General features: G+C 39.2%; 1 protein-coding gene across 2 annotated transcripts in view; it reads right to left on the bottom strand.

Annotated features, from left to right (window-relative positions):
• ZNF215 (zinc finger protein 215) overlaps positions 1-15727 on the bottom strand; it is a 37465-nt gene extending 21738 nt beyond the window's left edge. The window contains exons 1-2 of one of the 2 annotated variants that reach the window (XM_045484352.1): positions 15299-15727; positions 5091-5661 (exon numbers count right to left, since the gene is read on the bottom strand). In XM_045484352.1, coding sequence (XP_045340308.1) covers positions 5091-5490 — 400 coding nt within the window. In that variant the 5' untranslated portion in view covers positions 5491-5661; positions 15299-15727. The remainder of the gene's footprint in view (positions 1-5090; positions 5662-15298) is intronic. The other variant, XM_045484351.1, reaches the window with a different exon arrangement.
• Between the last annotated feature and the right edge of the window lie 223 nt (positions 15728-15950).

Below are 15950 nucleotides of genomic sequence, written 5' to 3'. Positions count from 1 at the left end.
ATCCTTTTGATTTATGCAAGGTCAGTGGAGATGTGCCTACTTTTATTCCTGATTTTAGTTATCTCATTCTTCATACTTTTCTTGTGTAGCTAAGCCTTTGTCAATATTGCTATTCTTTTCAAATGACCCACTTATGGTTTCATTGGTTCTATTGTTTTTCTGTTCTCTAGTTCATTTATCTCTTTTTAATCTTTCTAATTTTAATTTCTACATACTTGTGAATTTTCCAGATATCCTTCTGTTATTGATTTCTAATTCCATCCTACTGTGGTCAGAAAAGATACTTTGTAGGATTTAAATGTTTCTATTAATTGTGACTTGTTTTGGCCTAACATGTGGTCTATCTTGGAGAATGTTCCATGTGGACTCGAGAAGAATGTACATACTGCCACTATTGGGTAGAGTGCTACTTTAGTTTATAGCATTGTTCAAGTCTTCTATTTCCTTTTTTGTCTTTTTTCTAGTTGTTCTATCCACTAATGAAAGTGGGGTGCTAAAGTCTCCAACTAGTATTCTTGATCTCTTTCTCCCTTCCTTTCTGTCAGTTTTTGCTTCATATATTTGGGGCTTGATTGTTGCAGTTCTTGCTCACTTAATTACTTTTTTGAACTGATTTGTAAAGTCTATATTCTTTGTTGTGTGTGCCCACTTAAGTCTGTTCCCTTAGCTTAGTGGTCAGCTAGTGATTCCACATAGATTTCCTTAAATACCTGGAACCAAACCAAATCAAACAAAAACCCATTTCCTAGTCTTTGCAGATGTGCTGCATGTGTTGAGGCATGCCTTCACCACTTAGCCAGATAATTTTTTTCAACTTTACCTTCACCTTTAGTTCCTGCTTATGCAAAGCCTGAAGGCCAGTCAGAGGTGAGAGTTAAGGCCATATCAGGTGTTTCTGAACATGTGCCCAGCCTTCTAAATCTCTAGGGATACACAGAAACTTTTCAAATCCTTTATTCCCCAAAGCATCTCATACCCCAGCTTTCCCATTAAATGCTTTGACAAATGACCCCTAGGTGGCCACCTCAGGCCTGGGACAGTTCTGAGTCAGATAAAATAAGGGCAAGCCCTTTGGGTGGGTTCTTCAGAGAGCCAAGACAGAAACTAAAAACCTTTCTCAGTCCTCTATTACCCAGCAACCTGTCCTTTCCTTCTCAATTAAACTTCAAGAATTTTCTAGGGGCACCTGGGTGGCTCAGTTGGTTGAGCAATTGACTGGCTCAGGTCACGATCTTGTGGTTTGTGAGTTCAAGCCGTAAGCTGGGCTCTGTGCTGAAACTCTTGAGCCTGCTTTGGATTCTGTGTCTCTGTCTCTCTCTGCCCCTTCCCCACTCATGCTCTGTCTCTCTCTCTCTCTCTCTCAAAAATAAACATTAAAAAAGATTTAAAAAGAAAGAATTGCCTATAGTCATTTTGACATTCATACCTCATCCATCCATTCTTTTTTTTTTTTTTTTTTTTTTTGGTGGGGGGGGGGGCATGTGATAGGGAGAATAACAGACGCCAGAGATACCTACATCCCTAATCCTTGAATACATTGGCAAAAGGGACTCAGCAGATATGATCAAAGTTAAGGACCCTGAGATGAGGAATCATCCTGGATTATTTGGGTGATCATAATCTAATCACATGAATCCTAAAAAACAGAGAAGAGAAGGTTTCCCAGCTATGGTCAGTGAAAATGAGAGAGAGTGCAAACATGCATAATTAAGCAAGTGCATGTACTGTGACAACAGAATGGAGGGTAAGAGAAGGCAGTTGGAAAGGACATGGCTCAGGGGAGCCTGAGTGGCTCCCTCCGTTGAGCATCTGACTTCAGCCCGGGTCATGGTTTTGCGGTTCGTGCATGTGAGCCCTGTGTTGGGCTTTGTGCTGACAGTGTGAAGCCTGCTTTGGATTCTCTGCCTCCCTTTCTCTCTGACCCTCCCTTGCTTGTGCACACTCTGTCTCAAAAATAAATATTTAAAAAAATTAAAAATAAAAAAAGGGACATGACTCTCCACTGACAGCTTTCAAGATGGGGGTAGAAAATCATGAGGCCCAGAAAGGAATGCAGTCCTACCAATGCCTTGATTTTAGCCCAGGGAGACCCATGTTATTAGACTACTCATCTATAGACCTGTAGGATAATACATTTGCATTGTTTTAAGTCACTAAGTTTGTGGTCATTTGTTATGGCAGTAGTAGAAAAATAGTAGTAGAAAAAGTAGTAGTAGTAGAAAAAGTAGTAGTAGAAAAGTAGTAGTAGTAGAAAAATAAAACTAACTACACATAAGTACCACCTCAACTCCTTCTCTGAAACTGTTCTAAAGCTTAACAATAACTTCATAATCAACAATTTCAGTAAATTACTTTCAACACTCACTTAAAAAAATTTTTTAATGTTTATTTTTATTTTTGAGGGACAGAGAGAGACAGCATGAGTGGCAGAGGGGCAGAGAAGGAGAGAGACCCAGAATATGAAGTAGGCTCCAGGCTCTGAGCTGTCAGCACAGAGCCTGATGTGGGGCTCAAACTCATGAGCTGTGAGATCATGATCTGAGCCGAAGTCAGACACTCAACTGACTGAGCCACCCAGGTGCCCCTCAAAACTCATCTTAATACAACTTTTTCGCTGCACCATTATTAACACTCACTTCCTGAAGATTTCTCCTTTCTTAGCTCAAGATACTAATATTTCCTGGTTCTCTGATGTCCTAGATTACTGTTTTCTAGCCTGCTTACCTGGCTTTTCTTCTTCTGTTTAATCCGTTATTTCTTTTTCAAATAAGGACTACTGGATACCAACAATAATGATATCATCACTGTCCCCACTCAATAATTCTTTATCAAATATCTAATCAATTACCTCATGACTTATAAGGTCCACACATTCATATGACTGGTTATACATCTTTTACATTTCTTTTAATTTCTAAATCCCTCTTCCATACCCCTACTTCTCCCTTAAAATTATTTTGTTCTAGAAACTAGATTGCCTTGTAGTTTCTCAGAGTTTAGATTTTACTAATGGCATTCCCATGGTATAATTTAAAATGTTCCCCTCTCCTTTGTATTTCCTGTAATGGGTAGTTAGATCTATGGTGACTCTTAAATATTGATGTTCCCCAAGGAAATGTATTTCTCCTACTTCAATTCATACCTGTAAGTTTCCAAATCTTCTCTTTCTGAACACCAAAGCCACACTGTTAACTATGTATTAGTTTATTCATTGTGTATGGCCCATAGAGACCTCAAATTCAACATGCCACATAATTACTGTATAAATCCCCTCCCATAAAATCTGCTACTTATGCTCCATTCATGTAAGGCTGAGCACGGACATTTACATCAAATCTTATCTCATTCACCCCTTATATTCAGCCCATAATTCCTTTAGGTTCAAACTCCTGTTTTCCCAATGCTCCCTCATTCTTTTTTTTTTTTTAATGTTTATTTATTTTTGACAGAGAAAGAGCGTGAGTGAGGGAGGGGCAGAGAGCGAGGGAGACACAGAATCTGAAGCAGGATCCAGGCCCTGAGCTGTCAGCACAGAGCCTGATGAGGGGCTCGAACTCACAAACCATGAGGTCATGACCTGAGCCGAAGTCGGATGCTTAACCAACTGAGCCACCCAGGTGCCCCTCAATGCTCCCTTCTTTAACACTTCATCTATCTTAACAGATTTTCCAGTTTTCAGAGCCCTCATGTCCTTTACAGAAAAAGTTTATCAACATCTTATTTAAAGAGCCAGATAGTAAATATTTTGGGTTTTGCAGGCAATAGTTTCTCTGCTATACCTAATCAACCCTGGTCATAGTATGAAAACAACTGTGGCCAAAATGTAAATAAGTGGGCGTGGCTGTGTTCCAAAAAAACTACCTCCAAAAATATTGGCGTTTGGGCCATAGTCTGCCAACCACTCCCTCAATACTGATATCAAAATTTTTAAGTTTATTTATTTTGAGAGAGAGAGAGAGAGAGAGAGAGAGGAAATTCCAAGCAGGCTCCATACACTCAATGTGAAGCCTGACGCTGAGCTTGATCCCACAAACAGTGAGATCATAACCTGAGCCGAAATCAAGAGCTGGATGCTTAAACAACTGAGCCACCCAGGCGCCTGGGTATCAAAATATTTTAAAAGGCAAATCGAATCGATTTCCCTACCCAATCTGTGAGATCTCATTCTCTAAAAGCCAGGTAAGCAGGCTAGAAAGCTTTCTATTTCCTACAGAATAAAATCCATGCCTCCTGATAAAGTCCTTCATGATCTGGCCCTTGATACCCTCTAGCTTCAGAAAAATGGAATTTCTTTTCAAATGGAAAGACTCCATTACTTTTCTTTTTAAGGTTCATTTTTTTTTTCTTTTTAATTGAGGTATAATTGACACATAATGTCATACAGTTGACCCTTGAACAACACAGGGCACCAACCTCCTGAGCAGTTGGAAATCTGTGTATAACTTTTAATTCTCCCAAATTTTAACTACTAACAGCTTACCACTGACAGAGCCATAACAATAAGCACTGTAACGCATATTTTATGAATGTATTACATTCTGTATTCTTATAATAAAGTAAGCTAGAGAAAAAAATGTTCAAAAAATCATAAGAAAAAATACATTTACAATACTGTCTGTATTTATTAAAAAAAAATCCATGTATAATTGGACCCACACAGTTCAAACCCATGTTGTTCAAGGGTTAACTGTATTAGCTTCAGGTATACAACATCATGATTCAATTATATATATTGCAAAATGATCATAAGAAGTCAGGTTAACATCAGTCACCATATATAAATTTTTTTTCTTATAATGAGAACTCTTAAGATCTAATCTCTTAACAGCTTCCAAATATGCAATACAGTATTATCAACTATAGTCACTATGCTGTACATTATATCCCTATGACTTATTTATTTTGTACTTGGGAGTTATATTTTATACCTTGTGACTCTCCACCCACTTGGCCCATACCCCACCTCTGGCAACCACCAATCTGTTCTTGTATCTATGAGCTAATTTTCCTTTTTTTTTTTTTTTTTTTTTTTTTTTTTCAGATTCCAAGTAAGGGTCAACTATTCTACCACCAACTCTTTACATTCTTACCTTCATCTTTAAGCATTCCAATCACATCCTCTATGAGGGTCACCACTTCCTTGCTGTTCTTTGGATGTTGTAAATTCACCCAAGTCCTAATGTCTTCAGGGAGAATTGTCAGAAATTGTTCCAGCACCAACAGCTCTAGGATCTGTTGCTTTGTATGAACTTCTGGTTTCAGCCACTGAAGACAGAGCTTCCAGAGTTGGCACAGGGCTTCATGAGGTCCAGACACATCCAAATACTGGAAATGTCTGAACTTTCGACGAGAGGCCTCAGAGTCACATGTTTCCATGACTGGGATGGATTCCTGCTGCCAAGACACATGTGCTTTCAGGGCCTCACTTTGTTCATGTAGAGTCAGGCTTTGAGGTTTTGAGATAGCCATCAACTTGTTCAGAGGCTGCATCTTCCCAGATAGAACTCCCACTATAGTTCCAATTTGTTTTACTAGAGGATTCTAATAATTCTTGGGTGAAGCACATGTGTACTATATATATGCAATGTGATTTGAACCAAGATCTATCTCAATAAGAGAAAAGTTCCAGGAGCTTCAGATACAAAGCCAACATTCTGGTACCTGAGGAAATGAAAAAAAGATACCAATATGACCTATATCTAACGAACACGTTTTAGCATATTGCCAAAAGATAAAATACAAGTAATATTCTTAAAATTGTCCAATAAGATAAATATTATGGATTATACTTCCATTCTTGTTTCTTTCTTATAACGAGAAAATATGCTGTCCCTTCCCAATCACCTACCAAAAAGAAAATACACAGACATCACACAAAAAGTGATAAATGAAATAGTCCTTTAAAAAAAAAAAAAAAACTCACAATTTTTTTTTTTCAACGTTTTATTTATCTTTGGGACAGAGAGAGACAGAGCATGAACGGGGGAGGGGCAGAGAGAGAGGGAGACACAGAATCGGAAACAGGCTCCAGGCTCTGAGCCATCAGCCCAGAGCCTGACGCGGGGCTCGAACTCACAGACCGCGAGATCGTGACCTGGCTGAAGTCGGACGCTTAACCGACTGCGCCACCCAGACGCCCCAAAAAACTCACAATTTAATTGCAATTAGGTTTCTCCTGTATCAGGTGACAACACATTTTTGCTTTAAAATTAAGCAAAACAAATATTCAGAAGGATATTTAGGTTATTAAGGCTTTATACTAGAAAAGCCTAAAAAATCTCTTTCTAAATTCTCAATAAATATCAGTAAGGTTATATAAAATGAGAACAGAACACACCACTAGAACTTAAGAAACAATTATTTAAAAAATAAGAGAATAGGGGCACCTGGGTGGCTCAGTTGGTTAAGAGTCCGACTTCGGCTCAGGTCATGATCTCATGGTTTGTGGGTTCGAGCCCCACATCAGGCTCCGTGCTGACAGCTCAAAGCCCGGAGCCTACTTCAGATTCTGTGTCTCCTTCTCTCTGCCCCTCCCCCACTCCTGTTCTCTCTCAATCTTTCAAAAAAAATTAATTAATTTAAAAAAAAGGAGAATAAATAGGAGTCATTCATTGTTGGGGGTAAATCAGAAAGTACATTCTAATGATACAAAAACAGACACACAGATCAATGGATAGAGAGCCAAGGAACAAATCTACACCTCTATGTTCAATTCGCCTATGAGAAAGCAGGCAAGAATACACAATGGGGAAAGGATAGTCTTTTCAATAAATGGTGTTGGAAAACTGGACAGCTACATGCAAAAGAATGAAACTGGACAACTTTCTTACATCCTATAAAAAAATAAACTCAACATGGATTAAAGATCTAAATATGAGACCTGAAGCCATAAAACTCCCAAAAGAAACAGAGGTAGTTAATCTTTTGGACATTAGCCTTAGCAATGTATTTATGAATATGTCTCCTTAGGCAAGAGAAACAAAAACAAAAATAAGCTACTGGGACTATAACAAAATAAAAAAGCTTTTGTACAGTAAAGGAAACCATCAACAAAATAAAAAAGCAACCTACTGAATGAGAGAACATATTTGAAAATGACATCACTGATAAAGGGTTAATATTCAAAATATATAAAGAAATTATACAATTCAACATACACATATACACACACACACACAAATAATTCAATTAAAAAATAGGCAGAGAACCTAAACAGACATTTTCCCAGAAAAGATACACAGATGGCCAACAGGTACATGAAAAGATGATCATCAGGAAATGCAAATTAAAACCACAAGGGGGTATCATTTCACACCTGTCAGAAAATGGCTAATATCAAGAAAACATGAAATAACAAGTGTTGGTATGAATGTAGAGAAAAGGGAACCTTATGCACTGTTGGTGGGAATGTCAATTGCTGCAATCACTGTGGAAAACAGTAAGGAGTTTCCTCAAAAAATTAAAAATAGAAATACCATATGATCCAGGAATTTCACTACTGGGTATTTAGCCAAAGAAAATGAAAACACTAATTTGAAAAGATATATGCACCCCTATGTTTACCGAATTATTTACAATAGCCAATATATGGAAGCAACCCAAGCGTCCATCCATAGATGAATGGATAAAGATGTAGTGTGTGTGTGTGTACATATGTGTGTATGTGTATATATATGTATATACACATACACATATATATAAATGGAATATTACTTAGCCATAAAAGGAGGTGATTTTGCTATTTGCAACAACATGGATGGACCTAGAGGGTATTATGCTAAGTGAAATAAGTCAAACAAAAATGAATTCCTTATGATTTTACTTATGTGGAATCTAAAAACCAAAACAAATGAACAAATAAACAAATCACACAGACTCTTAAATATAGAGAACTGGTGGTTGCCAGAGTGGAGGTGGGTGGTGGGGGGGTGGTGGGGATCGGCAAAATAAAGGGGATTAGGAAGTACAAACTTCCATTTTGAAATAAGTAAGTCACGGAGATGAAAAGTACAGCACAGGGAATATAGGCAATAATATTGTAATAATGTATGGTGACAAACAGTGACTACACTTATTGTAGTGAGCATTTTAAGTACTATATGGAACTGTGGAATCAATATGTTATCCACCTGAAACTAATACAACATTGCAGGCCAGTTTTACTTCAATTAAAAAAAGAGTGCATTCCCAGACTAAAATGATTAGAAGTTTTCACTTGTTAGGACTCATTATCAGCCAGTCTGCAATGTCCACCAGGGAAGTAATAGGCTCAGCTAAACATTTAGACTCACATGACTACCATGGGCCATATTTGGCACTAGTTGTTCAGAAGGTCTCTGGACAGAAAACACAGCTTGCTAGCCGAGTAACTGGCATTGTTCTTCAGTGGGAGTCCTCACAGAGTAGAGCTCAAGTCAAGAGATCTACATAGGTTGTGCAGAAAGCACATTGACTTAAAGCCTTCCCACAAGAGCCAGAGTCTTTTTTTAACAACTCTGAGCACAGCACTCAGGGTTCCCCAAAGAACTTCCCCCATTAGGAGAATCATCACATTCAGGGAAGTTCAGATACAGCTTTCTACCTGACTTACAATTCTCCCAGTCTGAAAGCAATTGAACTTTCAGGGTTCATGTTTTTAAAAATATAATTTATTGTCAAATTGGTTTCCATACAACACCCAGTGCTCATCCCAACAAGTGCCCTCCTCCATGTCAGGGTTCATTTTTTACTATATACCTCTAAGCCAGTGGTTTTCAGGGGCAATTTCCAGGGGAAATCTGACAATTCTGGAGACAGTTTTGATTATCACAACTGGGGGCTCTTACTGGCATCGGGTCAGAGAAGCCCAGGGATCCTGCTAAACATCCTACAATGCGTAAGATTGTGCTCAATAACAAAGAACTATCCAGCCTAAAAGGTCACTAATTCCAAGGTAAAGAAATCCCTGCTAGGGGCGCCTGGGTGGCGCAGTCGGTTAAGCGTCCGACTTCAGCCAGGTCACGATCTCGCTGTCCGTGAGTTCGAGCCCCGCGTCAGGCTCTGGGCTGATGGCTCAGAGCCTGGAGCCTGCTTCCGACTCTGTATCTCCCTCTCTCTCTGCCCCTCCCCCGTTCATGCTCTGTCTCTCTCTGTCTCAAAAATAAATAAAAACGTTAAAAAAAAAAAAAAAAAAGAAATCCCTCCTATAGAAAATACATAGTGACAAAGAGTACATACTTTGGAGTCATACTGACAGGAGGTTAAATAGCAGCTGTACTAGTAACTACATGTATGAAATTAAGCAAATTAGTTAACCAAAACCTGAATTTTCTCAATTGTAACATGGATATAATAATATCTATCTGACTGAATTACAGTGATTAAAAGAACTCTCATCCACTTCTTGTAAGATAATAAACACTCGATACCCATTTTGTTGAGAGTTTTTATCATAAATGGATGTTGAATTTTGTCAAATGCTTTTTCTGCATCCACTGAAATGATCATATGATTTTTATCATTCATTTTCTCAATGTGATGTATCACACTGATTTGCAGACATTGCAAATCATTTATCTGGTAAGAGATTAATATCCAAAGTATATCAGGAATTCATACAACTTTATAACAAAAGAAAATTAGACTTGAAAATAGGCAGAAGATTTGAATATTTTTCCAGAGAAGACATTTGAACATTTTTCCAAAGAAGACATACAGATGGCCAGCAGATACATGAAAAATGCTCAGCAGCATTAATCATCAGGTAAATGCAAATCAAAAGCACACTGAAGTATCACCCCACACATTTTGAAGGATTATTTCCAAAAAGAGAAGACATACCAAGTGTTAGGATGTGAAGAAAAGGAAACCCTTGTACATTGTTGGTGGCAGTGTCAATCGGTGAATCCACTGTGGAAAACAGTATGGACATTCCTTAAAAAATTAAAATAGAACTATTGTCTGATCCAGCAATTCCATTTCTGGATATTTATCCAATAAAAATGAAAACACTAACTGGAAAAGATATATGCACCCTCATATTCATTGCAGTACTGTTTACAATAGCCAAGACATGAAAATAACCTAAGTGTCCATCAACAGATCAATGGATAATGAAATTGTGTGCATGCATGTGCATGTGTGTGTATATACATATAGGAATATTATTCAGCCATAAAAAGAATTAAAATCTTACCATTTGAAACAAATGGATGTACCTTGAGGGCAATATGCTAAGTGAAATAAAGTCAGACAAAATACCGCATGATCTCTCTCATGTGTGTAACCTTAAAAACAACAATAACAAAAAACAAAATTGGTAGTTGCCAGAGGAGAAGGGTGGTAGGTGGGAGAAATAGGTATAAGGGGCCAAAGGTTAAATTTAAAAAAGCCTGAAGCAATGGGCAAAATATCAATTTTCAATACTTTCCATTGTGTTTTTTAAAAAAATATTTAGAGAAAGAGAGTGCGCGCACACACGCAACCCCAGGAGGAGCAGAGAGAGGAGGACAGAGGATCCAAAGCGGACTCCAGGCTGAGAGCAGCCAGCTGCCAGCCCAATGTGGGGCTTGAACTCATGAACCACAAGATCATGACCTAAGCTGAAGTTGCACACTCAACCGACTGAGCCACGCAGGCGCCCCTCCATATGTCTTATTGCAACCATATAATAACCACTTAAAAAACAAAACAAAACACAACACTCAGTAGATTTTCATATATACGTGTGTACGTCTGCTTGTTAGCAGATCTTACAGACTGGCCAAAAGTTAGTTCACAAAAGTATTTCCTGACCTCATCTATTGGCAATGTCTACCTGAAAGATTATTCAACATTCAAATAAAGATTAGTATATGGAGCAAAAGAACAATATAGAGAGGCCTATGAAAAGAGAGTGCAGAAGGAAAAATGCACAATGCTCAAAAAAGTCAAGGCAAGAAAACATTTTAGAACACGTACTGACTTTCTGAAGAAAAAAAACAAGTTTGGAAATGAGTGGAATCTGTAAGACTGAAGGCAAAAGAAAATACACAATAGCACTGTACTCTAGTTGATAAAGTTCTTTCCTATGGAGATATACATTAACAATTCTGACACATTATGCATGTATATCGGAATTGAACAATAAGTACATGCACTGCAGATTGTGAGAAGCAGCTTTCTTAATGTTTGAGTAGGAGTTTTCAGATAATCAAAGGAAAGAAGCTAGAATGGCTCAAGTGGTAATGAATTAGAGTTGGAGATATCAATATGAACTTCTGTGTAGCTTAATATAGATAAAGGTGGTTACATACAGAAATATTTATAGATATTTATATATACAGGGATTAGTATGCATGCATATATTTCCTAGCTCTGTCAGCTGAGCTGGCCTAGAAGCAAGGACATCCCAGGACCAACAATAACACTTAGCTCCCAGGTTTCAGTTTCTAATACCATACTTCAATAAAAGGAACCAGGGCTCCACGGAAAAATGGCTGATTTTAAAACTGGAGAAAAAAATATACAAGAAGAGGTGGAGCATCTTGAAGTACTAGAAACTAAACAAAAGCTCAAAAACAAAAACACATTTACTGGGGCACATCAAAAGCACACCGGAGCCAAGCGAAAGAGCTCCCAATGGCCAAAGCTGGAACAATATTAGTAATAAATAATCTAACTATAAAATTAATGCCCCTAGGCTATATTAATACAGATGACTGACTCAATCAATAAATGAGGTAGAATAGACAAATCCCCCATACAGAAGAGTCCAAATAATTTGTGTAGATATTCAGCCCTCTAGGAGGTACAGAACTCTCTATCCCTGGAGTTTGGACTCTGCATAGTGAATTTCTCACAAAAAAGAATATACAGGAAAAAGGAAAAAGAGTAAATTTATAATGGAGAAACCTAAAATATATACCTCAACAAGTGATCAAAGTTAACACCAATAATGACAGGTCATGTTGACAGTATGTACCTTTGAGATGGTGTGGTAGAAATAGCACTTTGTCTCTGATTTTCCTTCTCTAAACCCATAACACCAGTCTAATCATGAGAAGGATTCTAACAGACAAATTCTAATAGATGGTCTTCCTATAAAATACCTGACCAGTACTCCTCAAATCTGTAAAGGTCATTAAAAACAAGTCTCAGAAACTATCCCAGCCAAGAGGAGCCTCAGGAGATATGATAACTAAATGTACTGTGGCATCCCAGATGGGATCCTGATCAGAAGAAGGACATTAGGTAAAAATTAAAGAAGTATGAATAAAGTATGGACTTCAGTTAATATATATATTTCACTGACTGTAACAAATGTACCATATTAATTTGTTACTAATAGAGGAAATGGGGATGGGGTGTATGGGAACTCTCTGTACTATACTCTCAAATTCAGTTAAGTAAGGTTTTACTTTGAAAAGTCAACACCCACATTAAAAGCCTTAGTTCTCCTCAGATGGTTTATTCAATTTATTTAGGAAAGAACTTTTTGTGGGAGGAAGGCACTGAAGCTGAACTGCCTCTTTATATAAGTGGGAAGGGAAATGGGAAGTTAGGGAGATGACTGAAATAGATGTTACACTTGATTCCTATGTTCTATTTGATTCTCACTCCCACACTCTGTTGGAACTGTTTATGAAACAAATAGGCAGTTTCCACCTCCACTGTGGTTACCTCATAGTACATTCTAAGTTGTGGCCTTTTCTACATTGTTTCTTAAAACTATGTTTCTCTCCACTCCCCATCTTGTAAAATTTTTTTTTTTTTTACATTTTTATTTATTTTTGAGAGACAGAGCACAAGTGGGGGAGGGGTAGAGAGAGAATGAGACACAGAATACGAAGCAGGCTCCAGGCTCTGAGCTGTCAGCACAGAGCCCGATGTGGGGCTTGAACTCACAGAGATCGTGACCTGAGCCGAAGTCGAACGCTTAACTGACTGAGCCACCCAGCACCCCCTCCACTCTCCATCTGGTAGAGATGTACTGACACCATTTATATGCTCCTTAGGACCCCTTTACATGTCTGCCAGACACAGGGCAAAGTGGATCAACTGAAGGAAGAATATTTGAGACCCAACACAAACCTTCTCTAAAGCTTAAGGAAAGCACAGGTTCATTAAAAAACAAAAGAAAGTTTCAAAGTGCTTAAGAGGTATCACGGAGTCCCAGCAAAAGACTAAACTATATGCCCAGATACTTTTTTAATTAACATAAAGGGAGAAAGCAGGGGTGAGGGTTGGAGGTGAGGGAGGTGAGCAGTTCACAGGCAAAATGTTAAAAAATAAAACGAAACACCAAGGAAGCACAAAAATTAAAAAATTAAAGGTGGAAAGAATAACAAGGATATCCACTATAATGGTAAATGTACTGGGTAAAAATTTTCACTATATAAACACTCAAGAGACATGGAAAACAAAAGAACTGCAAAGTTACAAATAAAGGGATTAAAAACCTAACAAGCAAATGTAAACAATACATAGGGATAAAATGAATTAAAAAGCCCACAGGGCACCTGGATGGCTCAGTTGGTTAAGCCTCTGACTGGGTTCCAGCTCAGATCATGATCTCACAGTTCGTGAGTTCAAGCCCTGCATCGGGGACCACACCCCTGGTGCGGGGCCTGCTTGGGATTTTCTGTCTCTCTCCCTCTCTGCCCCTCCATGGAGCACTCCCTTGTGTGTCCTCTCACTCTCTCTCAAAATAAATAATTAAAAACTTAAAAAAAAAAAAAGCACAAGTGTATTAAAGTAGACAAAAAGCAAACTTTAAATGAAGGTACAACTTATAATGAAATACGACTTATTAAATGTACCAAATAATGTAACTGGAATATGTTTATGGCAAAATCCTCAGAAAACAAAAGATGAAATCAACAAGGACACAACAAATAAATCCTTAGCAAATAAGCTATATCCTTAACAGATAAACTAAATCCTTAATCCTTAACAAACTAAAATTAAGTAATAATATAGTGGATATGAAAAATGTGCTTAGTGTGATGTAATGTAGTTTCTATTCAAGCACTTATGAAAATGTTTACAAAAGCTACTATGTATGAGGCTACAAAAAAACTCAATAAATAAAAAGTATCTACCCGTGAACAGACTACATTTATCATTAGAATGAAAACTACAATTTGACACAAAAAACATTCTCAACTAATTTGAAATTTAAACTTTGTTTCTAAAATACACCTCAAAAGACAAAAACAATGGACGTCAAAATCTATAGAGCACGGTTCAAGCTCCACTGTTAGGCAATGTCAAAGACATATGTAATTAAACAATAATGAGATAAACATTCAACTCAAAGTGAGAAAAAGCAACAAAATATACTAGGAATTTATAGGTTAAGTATATAAATTAATAAATTACTCGGTATCAATAATTATAGAGCTAGAAGGACAGAGATGTTCAGGACGACATGCTTGCATTTACGATTTCAAAAAGGGAACAGTTTGGGTGACAGAACGTCCAAGGTACGACTGTGACTGCGAGAAGCTTAAGTGGTCTGTATGCGATGAACACGGGAATAAACAAAGTCAAGAACTGAAGTTTAAGCTCTAGTACTAACAAACATCTTTCAGGACGATGGTGGCAGTCAGAATGAAGCGTTAACTGTGAGCCACTACCACTGGAAGGGAGGGTTCAATAAGGCGCAGGTGACAGGAATCTGGGGCGTTAAACAAGCAGGTGACACAGGTTCAAAGGATTTTATAGCATTGAGGAAAAATGGAACAGGGGCCAATTATGTGGGCAAGGTAGCATCTGTCGGTGAAGAGGGTTGTTTTAAACCTCATAGGTAGAGCAGAAGCTTGAGTTGAAAACAGCCTTGGAGATTAGCGCAGGTAGAGGAGCAGAAAGCAGTTTGCAAATGAAGCGTCTGAAATTTGAAAGACGCCTTGAAGTTTAACTGTTTGGAGGAGTAACAAGGAATGACTGGGAAAGAAGGCAAGTTGCAATGAAGGTTTCCTTATTTTCTTTTCCAGCTGATGGATCCAGTCACACTTGGTATTTCCACGAGGAATCAATACCAGTCATTCCCGAACCCACTAATGAAGATACTTTCCCCAGGTCAAGTGCCTGCAGATTGCCCCCGTTACAGAGTGGAAGAGAGGGCTGCACTAAACGCTGCTCAGGCCTCCTCTCCCACGCACCGATTTCCTTCCGCAGCCCGCGCCTTCCCCGCCACTGGTGACCCCTCCAGGTGGTCCCGCAGAGACTGCGGGGCGCGGCGCCGGAATCCTCTTAACTGCGCACAAGCCGACGCCCTCCAGCGGGATTCCCAATTCCGCGCACCCGCGCCCTCGTCGCCCGCTGACCCCGGCGATACCTGCGGGCACAGCTCCCAGCCGGCACTCTGTTCACTCACACCCAGGCGCCAGTTCCGACAGGAGCCACGGAGGTCTCTGGCCTAGCGGGCGGAAAGAGGCGGCGTGGGTAATCACGCCGGAACTAAGAAACCGTGACCACACCCGCCTATTAAACGCCAACGCCGCCGCCCCTCTGGGTCTCCTAAAGGCCAAGGCGAGCCTCGGGCGCACGCACGCGCACAGGCCCTGGGAGGAGCCCCCAGCGGCCCCTGCGGCCTCAGTCTGCAGAGTAGACTGGGGGCTTCTCCCAGTCCCGCCCCCTTCCTCAGCCCCGCCCCCTCCGTAGACTTTCGTCCAACCCCAGGGCCACGAACGAATGGATGCGGGCTTCCGGTAGGGTGGAGGCGAGGGTAAGGCGCAGGGAGAATGGCATCTCAAACATTCTTTGCTTCCCCCATCCCATCCCAGAAAAGTGTCCAAAATCTTCCTCACCTCTTCCGTGCCCCCCCCCACTTGAGTGGAACCAAAAAACGTGACAGAATTTCGAAAGGATACCAATTTGTATATAACATGATTTTCACTGATTTTATTGATTCACTCATTCATTCATTCTGTTTTGCAACCAAGTAAAAAGTCTCGTGCAAGATCATGAGTTCAGTTTTGGCTGAGTTG

The sequence above is a fragment of the Leopardus geoffroyi genome, chromosome D1 (assembly GCF_018350155.1).
Source record: "Leopardus geoffroyi isolate Oge1 chromosome D1, O.geoffroyi_Oge1_pat1.0, whole genome shotgun sequence".
Lineage (NCBI taxonomy): Eukaryota > Metazoa > Chordata > Mammalia > Carnivora > Felidae > Leopardus > Leopardus geoffroyi.
This window is presented reverse-complemented; position numbering and strand designations above follow the sequence as displayed.